A 16,497-nucleotide genomic window follows, 5' to 3' on the forward strand; every position below is an offset into this window, starting at 1 on the left:
ATTTTTTAGTAACTAAATTTCTAACTATATTCATGAAGCTGCTTCTGTACTTTGTAGTAGATTTTCTTGACCTCTTTCCTTATTTCTAGGTCATTACCACACAGTTTTGGCTACCGTAGCTTTATTGTATGTTTTGGTATCTTATAAGGAACCTATCATTTTTTAGCAGTCTGTCTTCTCCTACCAGATGTTTGATGGATGGGACGGAGTCATATTTGTCTTTGAATTTTAAGGGCCTTTTATGTAGTTTTCATCCATGTTTGTTGGATGGTACAAATGGATAAACCCAGAAGCTATTGGTACTATTGATGCTACACTTTATATTCTCAAGGTCTCAAAGATCATCGTGAAAAATAACAAATTTTTTAGTTTTTATTCCACTTCCTATTATAGTTCAGTACTTCGATGAGTTATTCATAGGACTCTTATTATTATTTAATTTGTTTTTGAATAAATAATTCGTCCATAGTGTACAAAACCCCAAAGGCACAAAAGTGATAAATTAAGTCTCCCCTCAGTTCTTAAGAGGAAATTATACTACCAATTTCTTCTTTAACCTTCCAAAATGGCAGCATACCATCTACTCTGTTCTGCACTTTGCTATTTTCATTTAACAATACATCCTAGAGATCATTCCATACCAGTACATGTGATACTGTCTCATGAGATGGCTGTGCTGTGTTTTATTTAACCAGCAATTCAGTTGTTCCAATAAATATCCTTTGTATGTATAATATTCTCAAATATCTAGAATAGAAGTTCTGCACATGAAATCGGTGGGTCGAATGGTATTTGAATTTTCAGCTTTGATTTATACCATTAAATTGCTCTCCAAAAAGTTTCTAGAAACTTCATGAATGAAGACCTTAATGGCACTTCCCATCAGGCTTCTGACTTGCTCAGGCATGTACTGAGTACCACGGGGACACTACAGAGGGTCTAGCAGGGAGACTGACAGTGAGTGGAACTCTGTGTGCGTGTGTGTGTGTGTGTGTGTGTGATGTATACTTGGTAAGAAGCTCAAGGAAAAACCATAAATCAATTAATTAATTAATTAGAGTCCTGTTTAAAGCTCTAATAATGAGTGCAAGCATTAGTGGTTTGAATAAAGCTCCTTTGCCTTTATTATTCATTAGAAACTGGCAGTAAGTAATAGGTTTGAATTTCACAGTCCTCATGCTGCTAATCAAAGCACAGAGATCTTAAGATCATAAATTATTATCCCTCACAACAGGACAATAAAGGAAATTTGGTTTTATGAATTGCTAACTGGGACACTGGCTAGCCTCTCTCTGGGTCTTGGGCTGATTCAGAGGGAAGGAGGCTGGTAATCACATCTTGAAACTGGAACACTGTCTTATAGATCAGGTGGGGCACAATTTCCTCAAACTCATGATATTTTACTTACCTGGAGTCAGGGGGATGAGTGGTCTGACCCAGATTAAACAGCCCCTTATTCTCCTTGTTGGCCATGGTTCATGATGGTCAGCTGGAAAGGGTATTTTTCTAAGCAGGAAGAAGGCTTTCCTGTGGGCAGGAGGCTGTTTTTGCTGTGCCCTCTTAGGGAGTTGGTGCTGGGTTTAGATTGCGTGCCTTCCTCTCCCCACTCCTTCTCATTTCCATCTCATATGTCATTTTTCTCTCTACTCCTGCCTCCACTAATGTTAGTCTGTTTTGAGAGGATCTTCTCTTTCCCTGGTGTGTCTTTCTCCACACGAAGCAGCAAAACACCAGGTTCTTATCTCTTCTTTTCGTAGGATGAGGACAGAAAGAAGATGAATCCTTATCTTCTGACTTGCCTTTTTATTCCTCCCCCCATTTTTGAGGCTTTTCACGATTGTGTGTGTATGAAAGTGTGAAAGGAGGAGGCTGTTCCACTCTGCCTACCTTAGCTCTCCCTTCTCTGGCTGGCACACCCTCCCAGCCCACCAGTGTTCTCTTCTTTCTTTCAGTGGCTTGTGTGCCAGTCTCTATGGCTTTTCCTGGGCCACAGGACCCTTGTATCTCTCTTACATTACCTTTCAGTGCCTACTTCACCTGGCATTTCAAGTATAAAGGCTTAGAACTGCCAATTAGCATGAGCAGAGAAAATGTCTTTATCTATCATGTATCTATCTATCTATCTATCTATCTATCATCTATCTACCATCTATAATCTATCTATTTTAGGGGGAGAGAGAGAGAGAGAGAGAAAGAGAAAGAACACTAAAAAGTGAGCATGTGAGTGGGAGAGGGGCAGAGGAAGAGAGACAGAATCTCAAGCCGGTTCCACATTCAGTGCACAGCCTGTTAGAGGGCTCAATCCCATGACCCTGGGATCATGACCTGAGCCAAAATCAAGAGTCAGAAGCTAAGCTGACTGAGCCACCAGGTGCCCGAAAATGTCTTTAAATAAAGCATTGGTTGGGGCGCCTGGGTGGCGCAGTCGGTTAAGCGTCCGACTTCAGCCAGGTCACAATCTCACGGTCTGTGAGTTCGAGCCCCGCGTCGGGCTCTGGGCTGATGGCTCAGAGCCTGGAGCCTGTTTCAGATTCTGTGTCTCCCTCTCTCTCTGCCCCTCCCCCATTCATGCTCTGTCTCTCTCTGTCCCAAAAATAAATAAATGTTGAAAAAAAAATTAAAAAAAAAATAAAGCATTGGCCAACACAATCATACTTTATGACAAAAGTTTATTAGGATTAGGTCAAATAGAAAACTTCATGCTTTGCCATTTGCATATTTACCCGGAATGACCAGATTATACTTAGCTGAGTATAAAACAGTTTGTGCCCCTGGATCCTACTGTTTGGAAGAAAATCAATATATGTAGCAGTGTGTCTGACACCACCATGGTTAATAGCCTAACAACTGGTTAGCAAAGCATATGTTATTTTCAAGCTTTGGGCCTGAGGAAGACATCCCCTACCTCCTTCAGAAACAGACCCATCATAGCCTGGGCACCTAAGACTAGAGCCTGCTTTTTCGGAGTCTAATATTAACATCTGTATTTCAAGAGAAGCTAGGCTTGAGGTATCTTTATGGCTTAAAAGGCACAGATCATGCAGCTGAATTAAAAGCTATTGTGTCGGTCTGTCTGTCATGGGCTATGAGCCATATCTTGTACGAGGAGTCCCCAGGCTGCATCCTTGAGTCTTCAGTATGGTCTATGCATCATCGGCTCTGCTCCTCTAGCTTCTGCTCTTGCTAATCAGCTGTGGGTGTGGGTCTGGAAGACGGGTTGGGACTCCTGCACTGTCTCCTGCCACGTGGAGAACAACCTGTGCTGTGGAATCTCATTACTCAGCGTACAGAGGGGACCTGCCACAGGGCTAAGGAGTGACTCAGATGCAAGCAAGGACGGGGAGCCTTGTTCTTCAGGTAAAATATAGTATGGAGAAAAGAAAACTGCTCTTCCTGGAAGGGTCCTACCAAGTTGGAAAACAGAGCTGCATTTAGCGCAGGGTACACCCAGCTGGAACTAACCCTTTGATTCATTCCATGGGAGAAGCAGCTTGACAAGAATGCCCATGAGAACAGTGGGTCGCCACACGGCACGGCTTCTGTGAGGCCATCAGCAGTGGTATCGATCCCTTGTCTGGGCTTTGCAAATAGCCCTGAGGTCATTAAGGGCACGTGGGAGTCTAGGTCTTTATTAATATACAAATAATCAGGTACTAAATAACTTGGCATAACCTCCAGCTTAGAAGCCAGATGTTTATGCTCAGAAACTTTTTTCCTTATTTTTAAACTCTCCCTAATGAAGGGAATGAAATCCAAAATTGAAGCGAAGGCCTGGAGAGCTGCCTACTGAACGGAAACCCCTCAGACACAAGGGTATCTGTTCCTCCCTTAACAGCAGCGAGACTCCTGACTCCCTCGCTTCTCTGCCCTTCCCACCCCACCCAAGTCGCTAATAAAAATGGCTGCTGTCAAAAACTTAAATTCAGTTGCATAATAGAGAGGGGTGACAATAAATTCTCATTTCTTTAGGCACCAGAGGATACTTGTGACAAGGTTTTGATTCTCTTCAATTTGTGCTCTTACTGCATTTTCCAGCTTCTATTCCCCATGCTGCCTCCCCAGCTTGGCTTGTATCTCTCAGTAAGCCTGGCATTACTTGTGATTACGTCTGCACTGTTCACCACTAATTCAGCTGGGACTGACCCGGAGTCTGCTCAAGCTTGAGTTCGTAGCCTCCTAGGCCGAGATCCCCCTCGTAAATGTTGTCTTTGCTTGGAGTCTGCGGTGAAGCTTTCTGGTCCAGACCCAGCCCTGCAGGAGGACTGCAGGGCGAGGTGGCTTGCTCCTGGTAACTCATGGCCAGTTCGTCCTGATTCACAATGCATTCTACATCTTCCTCTTTTAGCTGCTCCTGGATTTTGGGAAGAGAGAGAAGTCACTTCATGATGAAGAAAGCAAGAGCAGTCTGACAGTGTTAGAAAGTAGGGTGTTTGTTTTCCTTTCTTAATGGCCCTGTCTTGCCTTGGCTGAGGTACCTGCTGCAGGCAGGTGTCGCGTTTCCATGTCCGTGGGCATGGTGGAGCATTTCCCCTGGAAGACCTGGAGGCATAACACAGCCATATGGGGCCTCCAGGCCTAAGGTGAGAATTGGTAGAGAGCGCGTGCTCACCGAGTGCCTCCTTGGGTTAAGGGAGTTAAAATAAAATTCAGTGGATTTCTTGAACTGGTACATGACTAGGTTGAGAGGAGTCAGGAGTTAGGAGAATCTTGGCACCTCAGAGTACGGAATGATTCTCAGTGTTGGTTTTGGAACACTCCTGCCTATCACGAAATTCTCAAAAGGCAGTTTCTGTTACATTTTATTTGAAAAGTGTGTCCTCACAGCATGCTTCTTGGGATGGGTATCACAAAGCTAAAAATGGTTGGAAGTCACCATAGTAGATAATGACAGAAACTAACTAGATCTGACCAACGTAGTTTTCCTCAGACAGAGCTTTCCTTGAAGGAAAGAATTAAGATTTCAACTCTTCCTTCATTGGCTTTGGGAAGACCATACAAAATCACTCATAGAATGAGCCCTGGCTAGGTGACTGAGGTCAGTGGTTTCCAACGTTAGGCCGTTGAATCCCTTGGAAGGCTCATGGAAGCACAGATACTGGGCCCCAAGCTCAGAGTTCTGAGGTGTGGGGGGGTGCTGATAATTTGTATTTCTAGCAAGTTCCCAAGTGATACTGAGGCTGCTGGTCTGGGGACACACTTTGAGAACCACTGCCTTAGGCCATTGTGTCCTGAGCACATCTGAGACACATTTTTCTCTGTTTATGCAAGGGAGTGCATAAACCTCCAGCTGGACAACCTCCAGGGGCGCCACACACTCCAAGGCTTTGCTCCTCTCCAATCCCTGATGCTGGTTTGTTTGTAATGATTCTAATTGCTTTTCAGCATTTTTTATTCCACTCCCTTGAGCTATAAAGCACAGGCCTAATATTCAAAACCTCAAAACACAGCAGTTTGTGAGGACATGTTACTTCTTTTATGTTTTCTAAATTCATTTTATGGTTAAAAATATTGATTAAAAAAAATTGTATTCTTAAAAGAAGAATGAGCCCACATAAGCAACATCTGAAAGGAAAAGAGAAATGCTTCTTGGTGCAGTAAATTTTAAAACGCTTCCTCCTCAAGCTGGGAAGTAATAGCCCTGAGGTTCCTGGGCTCATCGGTATTCACCAAGCCCGGCCCACTCCGGGCAGTTACTCACCCCATAGGCCTGCGGACTGGTGAGCAGCCGGGAAATTGGCCCGCACCATTCAGGTAACGTGGTGGTCAACGGAGGACCAGAGTGGGTTAAAATTGGTTTCAGATATCTGTAAGGCCTGTTAAGGAATACTTGCCAAAAGGAAGTTAGAATTTAGTTTCACACACAGCACAAACCTTTGCATGCAGTGAAAGAGACAGTTATGTTCACCTTTAAATCCCCTACTCCCTCATTTAGGAGGCAATTTGGCCTGCAAAAATTGCTGTTTATAATCTTTGCTCCACACACTTTTCCAGCCCTCCTGGAGGTCTTTAATCATGAAGAAATGGGGACTGGGCCAGCCAACATCAGAGAGAGGGGTGAATGTTCCTCTTCTCCTCCCCTCCCCCCACCAGTGTCTCATCTGCTTAGAGAATGCATTCTTAAGAATTATCTTAAAACAATAGCATAAAAGATTGTGTTTTCTTAAAACTGCACACATAGCTTAAACCTCCAGTAATTTTCACAAAGAAGCAAGAGGTATTTCATAAAATGTTCAGTCACTTTAGGACTGGGTAGTGAACATTGATTGTTTTCCAAAATACTTTATTTTCACTATTCAACACAGGCACTTTATACTTCATACATCAATGCGCTTCTATACAAAATTATGTAAATAAGCTGGTGCCAAGTTCATTCTATTGTCTAGCACCTGTCTTTCTTATCTCTTCATCCCAAAGTGCTCTAACAAGTTAAAAGAAAACCCTGTTCATCTAAAGCTGTTATATTTCCCTCTAATCTAGCAATAGTGAAACCCCTAGAGGCTGCCTCAGGTTGCCTTATTATTTCTTTTTTTTGCTCAAAGGAAAGTAGTGGAATTATTTCCCCATTCCATCAGACACAACTTTTAAGCTTTATATTATTTCCTCTGCTGGAGAATATTTCACCTCATCAACTTTCTGAAAAGCTATAATAAATAGAGAAAAGGAAAAATGGAAAGCGGTTAACTTCGTTTGGCTTGTGAAAATCTGAAGTCATCCCCAGGCACTAAGGATGTGAGAGGACCTTGGAGATGGCTCTCCTGGAACCCATCTATATCTGGACACCACTCTGTCCTTCCTGTGATGCCCGAGCATGTGACAGCAGAGGGAGATGCAGCCTACAGGGGCCAGGAATCTTGTTGCCTCTGGCTTCAAATCCTTCCCCATCAAAGTGGTGATGAAACAGGAGATACTCATGAACACAGTCTAGTTATGATGCAAGGAGATCTGCTTAAGAGCATCTATAATTCCAACTGAAAACGGAAAACTTGGCAATTCCTTTCACACGGGCAGCTGTTGTGCTCAGTGAAGGACCAGAGAAGATGTCAAAGTTCAGAGCCTGGCATTCCCTGTAACATTTTTTGAGTATGTCTGTGACTCTGGAAAGCCTGTGATGGTCTTCCATTAATTTTCATTAAAATTGTCATTTCCTTCATTGTATGGATGAATGAATGGAAGCCTAGAGATATAATGATATTAAGTAATCCAAAAGCTCCCATTGCTATTTGAATCTGCCACCATCATCACTAGCAAAAGATAAATGAGCAGGGCAGAATCATGCATGTGACCAGCTGGTTCTCTAGAGAGAAACGCTTGCAGACCTTATCCCTGCTGACGAGCTGTAGACCTTCTCACATAGGGGCATGTGAGGATACATGGTCTTATTAGGGTTTATGGTGTGAACAGGTGAGCAAAAAATACTTTTGTAGGGAGGTGAGATGGGTAAGATAGATGTATAACTGTAATGTGAATCAGGGAAAATCCAGCCAATTTTATTTCAAGATGGAAAAGTGACAGTAAGTATGCAACATTTTTAGAGATGTCATATTGAAAACAAAAACAAAGGGGCGCCTGGGTGGCTCAGTCGGTTGAGCGGCTGACTTCGGCTCAGGTCATGATCTCATGGTCCGTGAGTTTGAGCCCTGCGTCGGGCTCTGTGCTGACAGCTTGGAGCCTGGAGCCTGTTTCGGATTCTGTGTCTCCCTCTCTTGACCCTCCCCCATTCATGCTCTGTCTCTTTCTGTCTCAAAAATAAATAAACATTAAAAAAAAAATTTAAGGGGCGCCTGGGTGGCACAGTCAGTTAAGCGTCCGACTTCAGCCAGGTCACGATCTCGCAGTCTGTGAGTTCGAGCCCCGCGTCAGGCTCTGGGCTGATGGCTCGGAGCCTGGAGCCTGTTTCAGATTCTGTGTCTCCCTCTCTCTCTGCCCCTCCCCCGTTCATGCTCTGTCTCTCTCTGTCCCAAAAATAAATAAAAACGTTGAAAAAAAAAAGAAAAAAAATTTAAAAACAAATTTAAAAACAAAAACAAACCTGAAGAGATTTGTCAAGGCTTTAATTGTTTCAGAGAGGACTGGGCAACTTTCTCTATTTGAGGTTCTCAGAATATTGAAAAATTAAATTATATAACACCAAAATAATGTTACAAAAGTAAGGCACAAATTTAGAATTGTGTAATGGACATTTTCTTGTTTTAATCCTGATGAGGTATCTCTTTAAGTCTATGTGTAATGTTACTGGAGCTAACACTTAGAGGCGAAATTTTAGCTTTTTTGAATGTGAGGCCTGGACCCCAGGGGGTACCATTTGGCCTCTTTTGGATAGGTTCTGGGATTTTTGACTCTCAACGCCTTGGCATAACTGTCGTCTCTGCCACTTTCTGACTGTGTGAACTGTGGTCTAGTTATTTACCTCTGTGAGCCTCAAGTATTGTTGTGAATATTAATGGGAAACAACATTATGCAAAAATGTTTTTAAACTCTATGTGCTATTCACATGCTATTTATTTTGTTTTATTTTTTTTTTTTGTCATTACTTATATATTTATTTATTTATTTTTTTTTTTATTTTTTATTTATTTATTTATTTATTTATTTATTTATTTTTATTATTTTTTTTTTATTTATATATGAAATTTATTGTCAAATTAGTTTCCATACAACACCCAGTGCTCATCCCAAAAGGTGCCCTCCTCAGTACCCATCACCCACCCTCTCCTCCCTCCCACCCCCCATCAACCCTTAGTTTGTTCTCAGTTCTCAACAGTCTCTTATGCTTTGGCTCTCTCCCACTCTAACCTCTTTTTTTTTTTTTTTTTTTTTTGTTCCCCTCCCCCATGGGTTTCTCTTAAGTTTCTCAGGATCCACATAAGAGTGAAACCATATGGTATCTGTCTTTCTCTGTATGGCTTATTTCACTTAGCATCACACTCTCCAGTTCCATCCACGTTGCTACAAAAGGCCATATTTCATTTTTTCTCATTGCCACGTAGTACTCCATTGTGTATATAAACCACAATTTCTTTATCCATTCATCAGTTGATGGACATTTAGGCTCTTTCCATAATTTGGCTATTGTTGAGAGTGCTGCTATGAACATTGGGGTACAAGTGCCCCTATGCATCAGTACTCCTGTGTCCCTTGGATAAATTCCTAGCAGTGCTATTGCTGGGTCATAGGGTAGGTCTATTTTTAATTTTCTGAGGAACCTCCACACTGCTTTCCAGAGCGGCTGCACCAATTTGCATTCCCACCAACAGTGCAAGAGGGTTCCCGTTTCTCCACATCCTCTCCAGCATCTATAGTCTCCTGATTTGTTCATTTTGGCCACTCTGACTGGCGTGAGGTGATACCTGAGTGTGGTTTTGATTTGTATTTCCCTGATAAGGAGCGACGCTGAACATCTTTTCATGTGCCTGTTGGCCATCCGGATGTCTTCTTTAGAGAAGTGTCTATTCATGTTTTCTGCCCATTTCTTCACTGGGTTATTTGCTTTTCGGGTGTGGAGTTTGGTGAGCTCTTTATAGATTTTGGATACTAGCCCTTTGTCCGATATGTCATTTGCAAATATCTTTTCCCATTCCGTTGGTTGCCTTTTAGTTTTGTTGGTTGTTTCCTTTGCTGTGCAGAAGCTTTTTATCTTCATAAGGTCCCAGTAATTCACTTTTGCTTTTAATTCCCTTGCCTTTGGGGATGTGTCGAGGAAGAGATTGCTACGGCTGAGGTCAGAGAGGTCTTTTCCTGCTTTCTCCTCTAAGGTTTTGATGGTTTCCTGTCTCACATTCAGGTCCTTTATCCATTTGGAGTTTATTTTTGTGAATGGTGTGAGAAAGTGGTGTAGTTTCAACCTTCTGCATGTTGCTGTCCAGTTCTCCCAGCACCATTTGTTGAAGAGACTGTCTTTTTTCCATTGGATATTCTTTCCTGCTTTGTCAAAGATGAGTTGGCCGTACGTTTGTGGGTCTAGTTCTGGGGTTTCTATTCTATTCCATTGGTCTATGTGTCTGTTTTGGTGCCAATACCATGCTGTCTTGATGATGACAGCTTTGTAGTAGAGGCTAAAGTCTGGGATTGTGATGCCTCCTGCTTTGGTCTTCTTCTTCAAAATTACTTTGGCTATTCGGGGCCTTTTGTGGTTCCATATGAATTTTAGGATTGCTTGTTCTAGTTTCGAGAAGAATGCTGGTGCAATTTTGATTGGGATTGCATTGAATGTGTAGATAGCTTTGGGTAGTATTGACATTTTGACAATATTTATTCTTCCAATCCATGAGCAGGGAATGTCTTTCCATTTCTTTAAATCTTCTTCAATTACCTTCATAAGCTTTCTATAGTTTTCAGCATATAGATCCTTTACATCTTTGGTTAGATTGATTCCTAGGTATTTTATGCTTCTTGGTGCAATTGTGAATGGGATCAGTTTCTTTATTTGTCTTTCTGTTGCTTCATTGTTAGTGTATAAGAATGCAACTGATTTCTGTACATTGATTTTGTATCCTGCAACTTTGCTGAATTCATGTATCAGTTCTAGCAGACTTTTGGTGGAGTCTATCGGATTTTCCATGTATAATATCATGTCATCTGCAAAGAGCGAAAGCTTGACTTCATCTTTGCCAATTTTGACGCCTTTGATTTCCTTTTGTTGTCTGATTGCTGATGCTAGAACTTCCAGCACTATGTTAAACAACAGCGGTGAGAGTGGGCATCCCTGTCGTGTTCCTGATCTCAGGGAAAAAGCTCTCAGTTTTTCCCCGTTGAGGATGATGTTAGCTGTGGGCTTTTCATAAATGGCTTTTATGATCTTTAAGTATGTTCCTTCTATCCCGACTTTCTCAAGAGTTTTTATTAAGAAAGGGTGCTGGATTTTGTCAAAGGCCTTTTCTGCATCGATTGACAGGATCATATGGTTTTTCTCTTTTTTTTTGTTAATGTGATGTATCACGTTGATTGATTTGCGAATGTTGAACCAGCCCTGCATCCCAGGAATGAATCCCACTTGATCATGGTGAATAATTCTTTTTATATGCCGTTGAATTCGATTTGCTAGTATCTTATTGAGAATTTTTGCATCCATATTCATCAGGGATATTGGCCTGTAGTTCTCTTTTTTTACTGGGTCTCTGTCTGGTTTAGGAATCAAAGTAATACTGGCTTCATAGAATGAGTCTGGAAGTTTTCCTTCCCTTTCTATTTCTTGGAATAGCTTGAGAAGGATAGGTATTATCTCTGCTTTAAACGTCTGGTAGAACTCCCCTGGGAAGCCATCTGGTCCTGGACTCTTATTTGTTGGGAGATTTTTGATAACCGATTCAATTTCTTCGCTGGTGATGGGTCTGTTCAAGCTTTCTATTTCCTCCTGATTGAGTTTTGGAAGAGTGTGGGTGTTCAGGAATTTGTCCATTTCTTCTAGGTTGTCCAATTTGTTGGCATATAATTTTTCATAGTATTCCCTGATAATTGTTTGTATCTCTGAGGGATTGGTTGTAATAATTCCATTTTCCTTCATGATTTTATCTATTTGGGTCATCTCCCTTTTCTTTTTGAGAAGCCTGGCTAGAGGTTTGTCAATTTTGTTTATTTTTTCAAAAAACCAACTCTTGGTTTCGTTGATGTGCTCTACAGTTTTTTTAGATTCTATATTGTTTATTTCTGCTCTGATCTTTATTATTTCTCTTCTTCTGCTGGGTTTAGGCTGCCTTTGCTGTTCTGCTTCTAGTTCCTTTAGGTGTGCTGTTAGATTTTGTATTTGGGATTTTTCTTGTTTCTTGAGATAGGCCTGGATTGCAATGTATTTTCCTCTCAGGACTGCCTTCGTTGCATCCCAAAGCGTTTGGATTGTTGTATTTTCATTTTCGTTTGTTTCCATATATTTTTTAATTTCTTCTCTAATTGCCTGGTTGACCCACTCATTCGTTAGTAGGGTGTTCTTTAACCTCCATGCTTTTGGAGGTTTTCCAGACTTTTTTCTGTGGTTGATTTCAAGCTTCATAGCGTTGTGGTCTGAAAGTATGCATGGTATGATTTCAATTCTTGTAAACTTATGAAGGGCTGTTTTGTGACCCAGTATATGATCTATCTTGGAGAATGTTCCATGTGCACTCGAGAAGAAAGTATATTCTGTTGCTTTGGGATGCAGAGTTCTAAATATATCTGTCAAGTCCATCTGATCCAATGTCTCATTCAGGGCCCTTGTTTCTTTATTGACCGTGTGTCTAGATGATCTATCCATTTCTGTAAGTGGGGTGTTAAAGTCCCCTGCAATTACCACATTCTTATCAATAAGGTTGCTTGTGTTTATGAGTAATTGTTTTATATATTTGGGCGCTCCGGTATTCGGCGCATAGACATTTATAATTGTTAGCTCTTCCTGATGGATAGACCCTGTCACTATTATATAATGTCCTTCTTCATCTCTTGTTACAGCCTTTAATTTAAAGTCTAGTTTGTCTGATATAAGGATGGCTACTCCAGCTTTCTTTTGGCTTCCAGTCGCATGATAAATTGTTCTCCATCCCCTCACTCTCAATCTAAAGGTGTCCTCAGGTCTAAAATGAGTCTCTTGTAGACAGCAAATAGATGGGTCTTGTTTTTTTATCCATTCTGATACCCTATGTCTTTTGGTTGGCGCATTTAGTCCATTTACATTCAGTGTTATTATAGAAAGATATGGGTTTAGAGTCATTGTGATGTCTGTATGTTTTATGCTTGTATTGATGTCTCTGGTACTTTGTCTCACAGGGTCCCCCTTAGGATCTCTTGGAGGGCTGGTTTAGTGGTGACAAATTCCTTCAGTTTTTGTTTGTTTGGGAAGACCTTTATCTCTCCTTCTATTCTAAATGACAGACTTGCTGGATAAAGGATTCTCGGCTGCATATTTTTTCTGTCTAGCACACTGAAAATCTCGTGCCAATTCTTTCTGGCCTGCCAAGTTTCAAAAGAGAGATCAGTCACGAGTCTTATAGGTCTCCCTTTATATGTGAGGGCACGTTTACCCCTTGCTGCTTTCAGAATTTTCTCTTTATCCTTGTATTTTGCCAGTTTCACTATGATATGTCGTGCAGAAGATCGATTCAAGTTACGTCTGAAGGGAGTTCTCTGTGCCTCTTGGATTTCAATGCCTTTTTCCTTCCCCACTTCAGGGAAGTTCTCAGCTATTATTTCTTCAAGTACCCCTTCAGCACCTTTCCCTCTCTCTTCCTCCTCTGGGATACCAATGATGCGTATATTATTTCTTTTTAGTGTATCACTTAGTTCTCTAATTTTCCCCTCATATTCCTGGATTTTTTTATCCCTCTTTTTCTCAGCTTCCTCTTTTTCCATAACTTTATCTTCTAGTTCACCTATTCTCTCCTCTGCCTCTTCAATCCGAGCCGTGGTGGTTTCCATTTTGTTATGCATTTCGTTTAAAGCGTTTTTCAGCTCCTCGTGACTGTTCCTTAGTCCCTTGATCTCTGTAGCAAGAGATTCTCTGCTGTCAGCTATACTGTTTTCAAGCCCAGCGATTAATTTTATGACTATTATTCTAAATTCACTTTCTGTTATATTATTTAAATCCTTTTTGATCAGCTCATTAGCTGTTGTTATTTCCTGGAGATTCTTCTGAGGGGAATTCTTCCGCTTGGTCATTTTGGATAGTCCCTGGCGTGGTGAGGACCTGCAGGGCACTTCCCCTGTGCTGTGGTGTATAACTGGAGTTGGTGGGCGGAGCCGCAGTCAGACCTGATGTCTGCTCCCAGCCCACCGCTGGGGCCACAGTCAGACTGGTGCGTGCCTTCTCTTCCCCTCTCCTAGGGGCGGGATTCACTGTGGGGTGGGGTGGTCTGTCTGGGCTACTTGCACACTGCCAGGCTTGTGATGCTGGGGATCTGGCGTCTTAGCTGGGGTGGGTAGGCAAGGTGCATGGGGGCAGGAGGGGCAGGCTTAGCTTGCTTCTCCTTAGGTGATCCACTTCAGGAGGGGCCCTGTGGCAGCAGGAGGGAGTCAGATCCGCTGCCAGAGGTTTGGCTCCGCAGAAGCGCAGAGTTGGGTGTTTGCGCGGAGCGAGCAAGTTCCCTGGCAGGAACTGGTTCTCTTTGGGATTTTGGCTGGGGGATGGGCGGGGAAGATGGCGCTGGCGAGCGCCTTTGTTCCCCACCAAACTGAGCTCTGTCGTCCGGGGGCTCAGCAGCTCTCCTTCCCTTTGTCCTCCAGCCTTCCCGCTTTCTGAGCAGAGCTGTTAACTTATGATTTCCCAGACGCTAAGTCGCGCTTGCTGTCGGAACACAGTCTGTCAGGCCCCTCCGCTTTTTGCAAGCCAGACTCGGGGGCTCTGCTTGGCCGGCGAGCCGCCCCTCCGCCCCGGCTCCCTCCCGCCAGTCCGTGGAGCGCGCACCGCCTCGCCGCCCTTCCTACCCTCTTCCGTGGGCCTCTCGTCTGCGCTTGGCTCCGGCGACTCCGTTCTGCTAATCCTCTGGTGGTTTTCTGGGTTATTTAGGCAGGTGTAGGTGGAATCTAAGTGATCAGCAGGACGCGCGGTGAGCCCAGCGTCCTCCTACGCCGCCATCTTCCTCCAGTTCCATTACTTATATATCTATTTTGTTTTAAATAATTATTTTCTAAGCAATGCTTCTGAGAAACTTTTGTCTTGATCATTGTTCAGATAATAGTGGGGAGATGGAACTGAGGGTAGAGAGGAGAAAATGGCACTCCAGGCATTTGGTGTGGCCTTGGGGGTCACAGGCTAGTTAGCAGGTGGGACATTTAAGGTACCCCTACATCAAAAATGGCTATTTGGGTCAAATTTTGTTGTATAGGCAGCTAGTGTGAGGTGGTAGGTGACAGGTGGGCAGAATTTATTGATGTATGACTCTTCTAGGAAACTGATGATGTTGTTTTTGCTGCTCTGATGTCTCAGTAGCTGTGAGTTCAAAGGAATGAGGCATACCCTGTGTGGCAGTGAGCGGAATGTGCAAAGCACCACCCCTAGCCATGGTGCACGTGCAGCAGAATCTATGTCAAACATCTCGGTTTGCCCAGTGCTTATCATATATCCTGTGCTCAGTGGATGTTTGTTGAATTTCTGATATAGGAAACTATTCTGGGGTGGTATGAGTGATGGAAGTAGATCCTGGGTAACTGTGACAAGAGAAGATGAAGGGGGCAGATAATAGCCAACGAACGAGGTTTTTCTGAGGATAAGAGGCTAAGAAAGGTTACGTTGAAGATGGACCTCTTGGGCCTGAGTTATTAGACTGAGGGGACCATGAAAAAAGACTGGTAATGGCATGAACTGAAGTGGTTAAAAAATAATCTGGTTTCTTATTCATTTGCTCCTTCATACGCTCACATGTTTTTGTTTTATGTGCCAAACTGGTGAGGCATCCACACAAGGACATGGACAATTAATTGCATTATAAAATGGAAAGCTTCCTGGTGTCCACACTGTGGTTTCCTTGAGGGCAGTCCTGTTCTGTTCACCTGGATACAGTGCTTCGCACATTTTAGATGTTCAAGAAATAGCTGTTGAATTAATGAAGACAACAGGCTCAGAGAGAGGAAAAGAATTGCTCAGTGGAACCCGGCCAGATAGTTAATGGCAGCGCTGGGCCTGTGATCAAGGACATTTCCATCACACGGGGCATCTTTCTTCTGCTACAGAGACACTGAATGACAGGTCTCATCTGATTGGACAGCTGATTTGGAATTGAGGAATCCATGATTTTCCGAGTTCTTTATTGCTGAGCACTGTCTGGAAAGTGGCTGGATCTCCAGGGTTACCTTAATTATTAAAGAGTAAGAAAACTCTTCTGATCTACAAAAAAAACCCATGCTGCTGATTTCGCAAAATGTGTTATTTTTTTCATCAAGTTCTAGTATATGTTTGGGGAGGGAGATTCCCTGTTGGGTATTTTTGGTACAGCTAGTTTTGCTTCTCTAATAAGCTAGAAATGTATCGAGATGAAATGTGAAGCTCTGGGGGGAAGAAAACAATGACTTTTCACATCTAAAGGGCCTAGGTTTGGGAATAGCAGTTTGGTTCAGGAGATGTAAGTAAAAGCTGGAATTCCATCCAGAGTTAACACACGTGCAATAAGGAAGACAATTAACAGATGCCCTTTTCTTTTTTGACCTGAGCTATCAGAAGGTCCAGAGCTAAATTTAATGCTTAACTGAACTAACATCTAAAATACCCGGCAACACCGATTTCTTTCTCTTTTTTGTTTGTTTTTAATTATTTTAAATCCCCATGTTTTACCCATTAGTTGCCAAAACTAATGAGTGTACAGCCTGCTCATATGCTTCATATGACATGGTCTTACCTAGACTAGTGAGATGCAAAACCCCAAGCAAAGATGCAGCTCTACAAATTAGTATCTGCCCCTTTGAGGAGACTAAGCCCCGTTGCCCCCTACCATGGACTGAATGTCTGCATTCTTCCCAAATCCATATGTTGAAGTCCTAACCTTCAATGTGATTGTTTTTGGAGATGTTCTTTGGGAAGTAATTAGGGTTAGATGAGGTCAT

The 16,497-nt window shown here is 42.5% G+C and overlaps 1 protein-coding gene across 15 annotated transcripts in view; it reads right to left on the minus strand.

The window, feature by feature from the left end:
- Positions 1-2,652: 2,652 nt before the first annotated feature.
- SLC9A9 (solute carrier family 9 member A9) overlaps positions 2,653-16,497 on the minus strand; it is a 743,317-nt gene continuing 729,472 nt past the window's right edge. For 14 of the 15 annotated variants that reach the window (XM_086674475.1, XM_086674481.1, XM_086674480.1 and 11 more), the window contains 2 exons: positions 5,699-5,804; positions 2,653-4,351 (listed from right to left, as the gene is read on the minus strand). In XM_086674475.1, coding sequence (XP_086530601.1) covers positions 4,124-4,351; positions 5,699-5,804 — 334 coding nt within the window. In that variant the 3' untranslated portion in view covers positions 2,653-4,123. The remainder of the gene's footprint in view (positions 4,352-5,698; positions 5,805-16,497) is intronic. The other variant, XR_015240025.1, reaches the window with a different exon arrangement.

Source organism: Puma concolor, chromosome C2, assembly GCF_028749965.1.
Source record: "Puma concolor isolate L17-30 chromosome C2, mPumCon1.1.hap2, whole genome shotgun sequence".
Taxonomy (NCBI): Eukaryota; Metazoa; Chordata; class Mammalia; order Carnivora; family Felidae; genus Puma; species Puma concolor.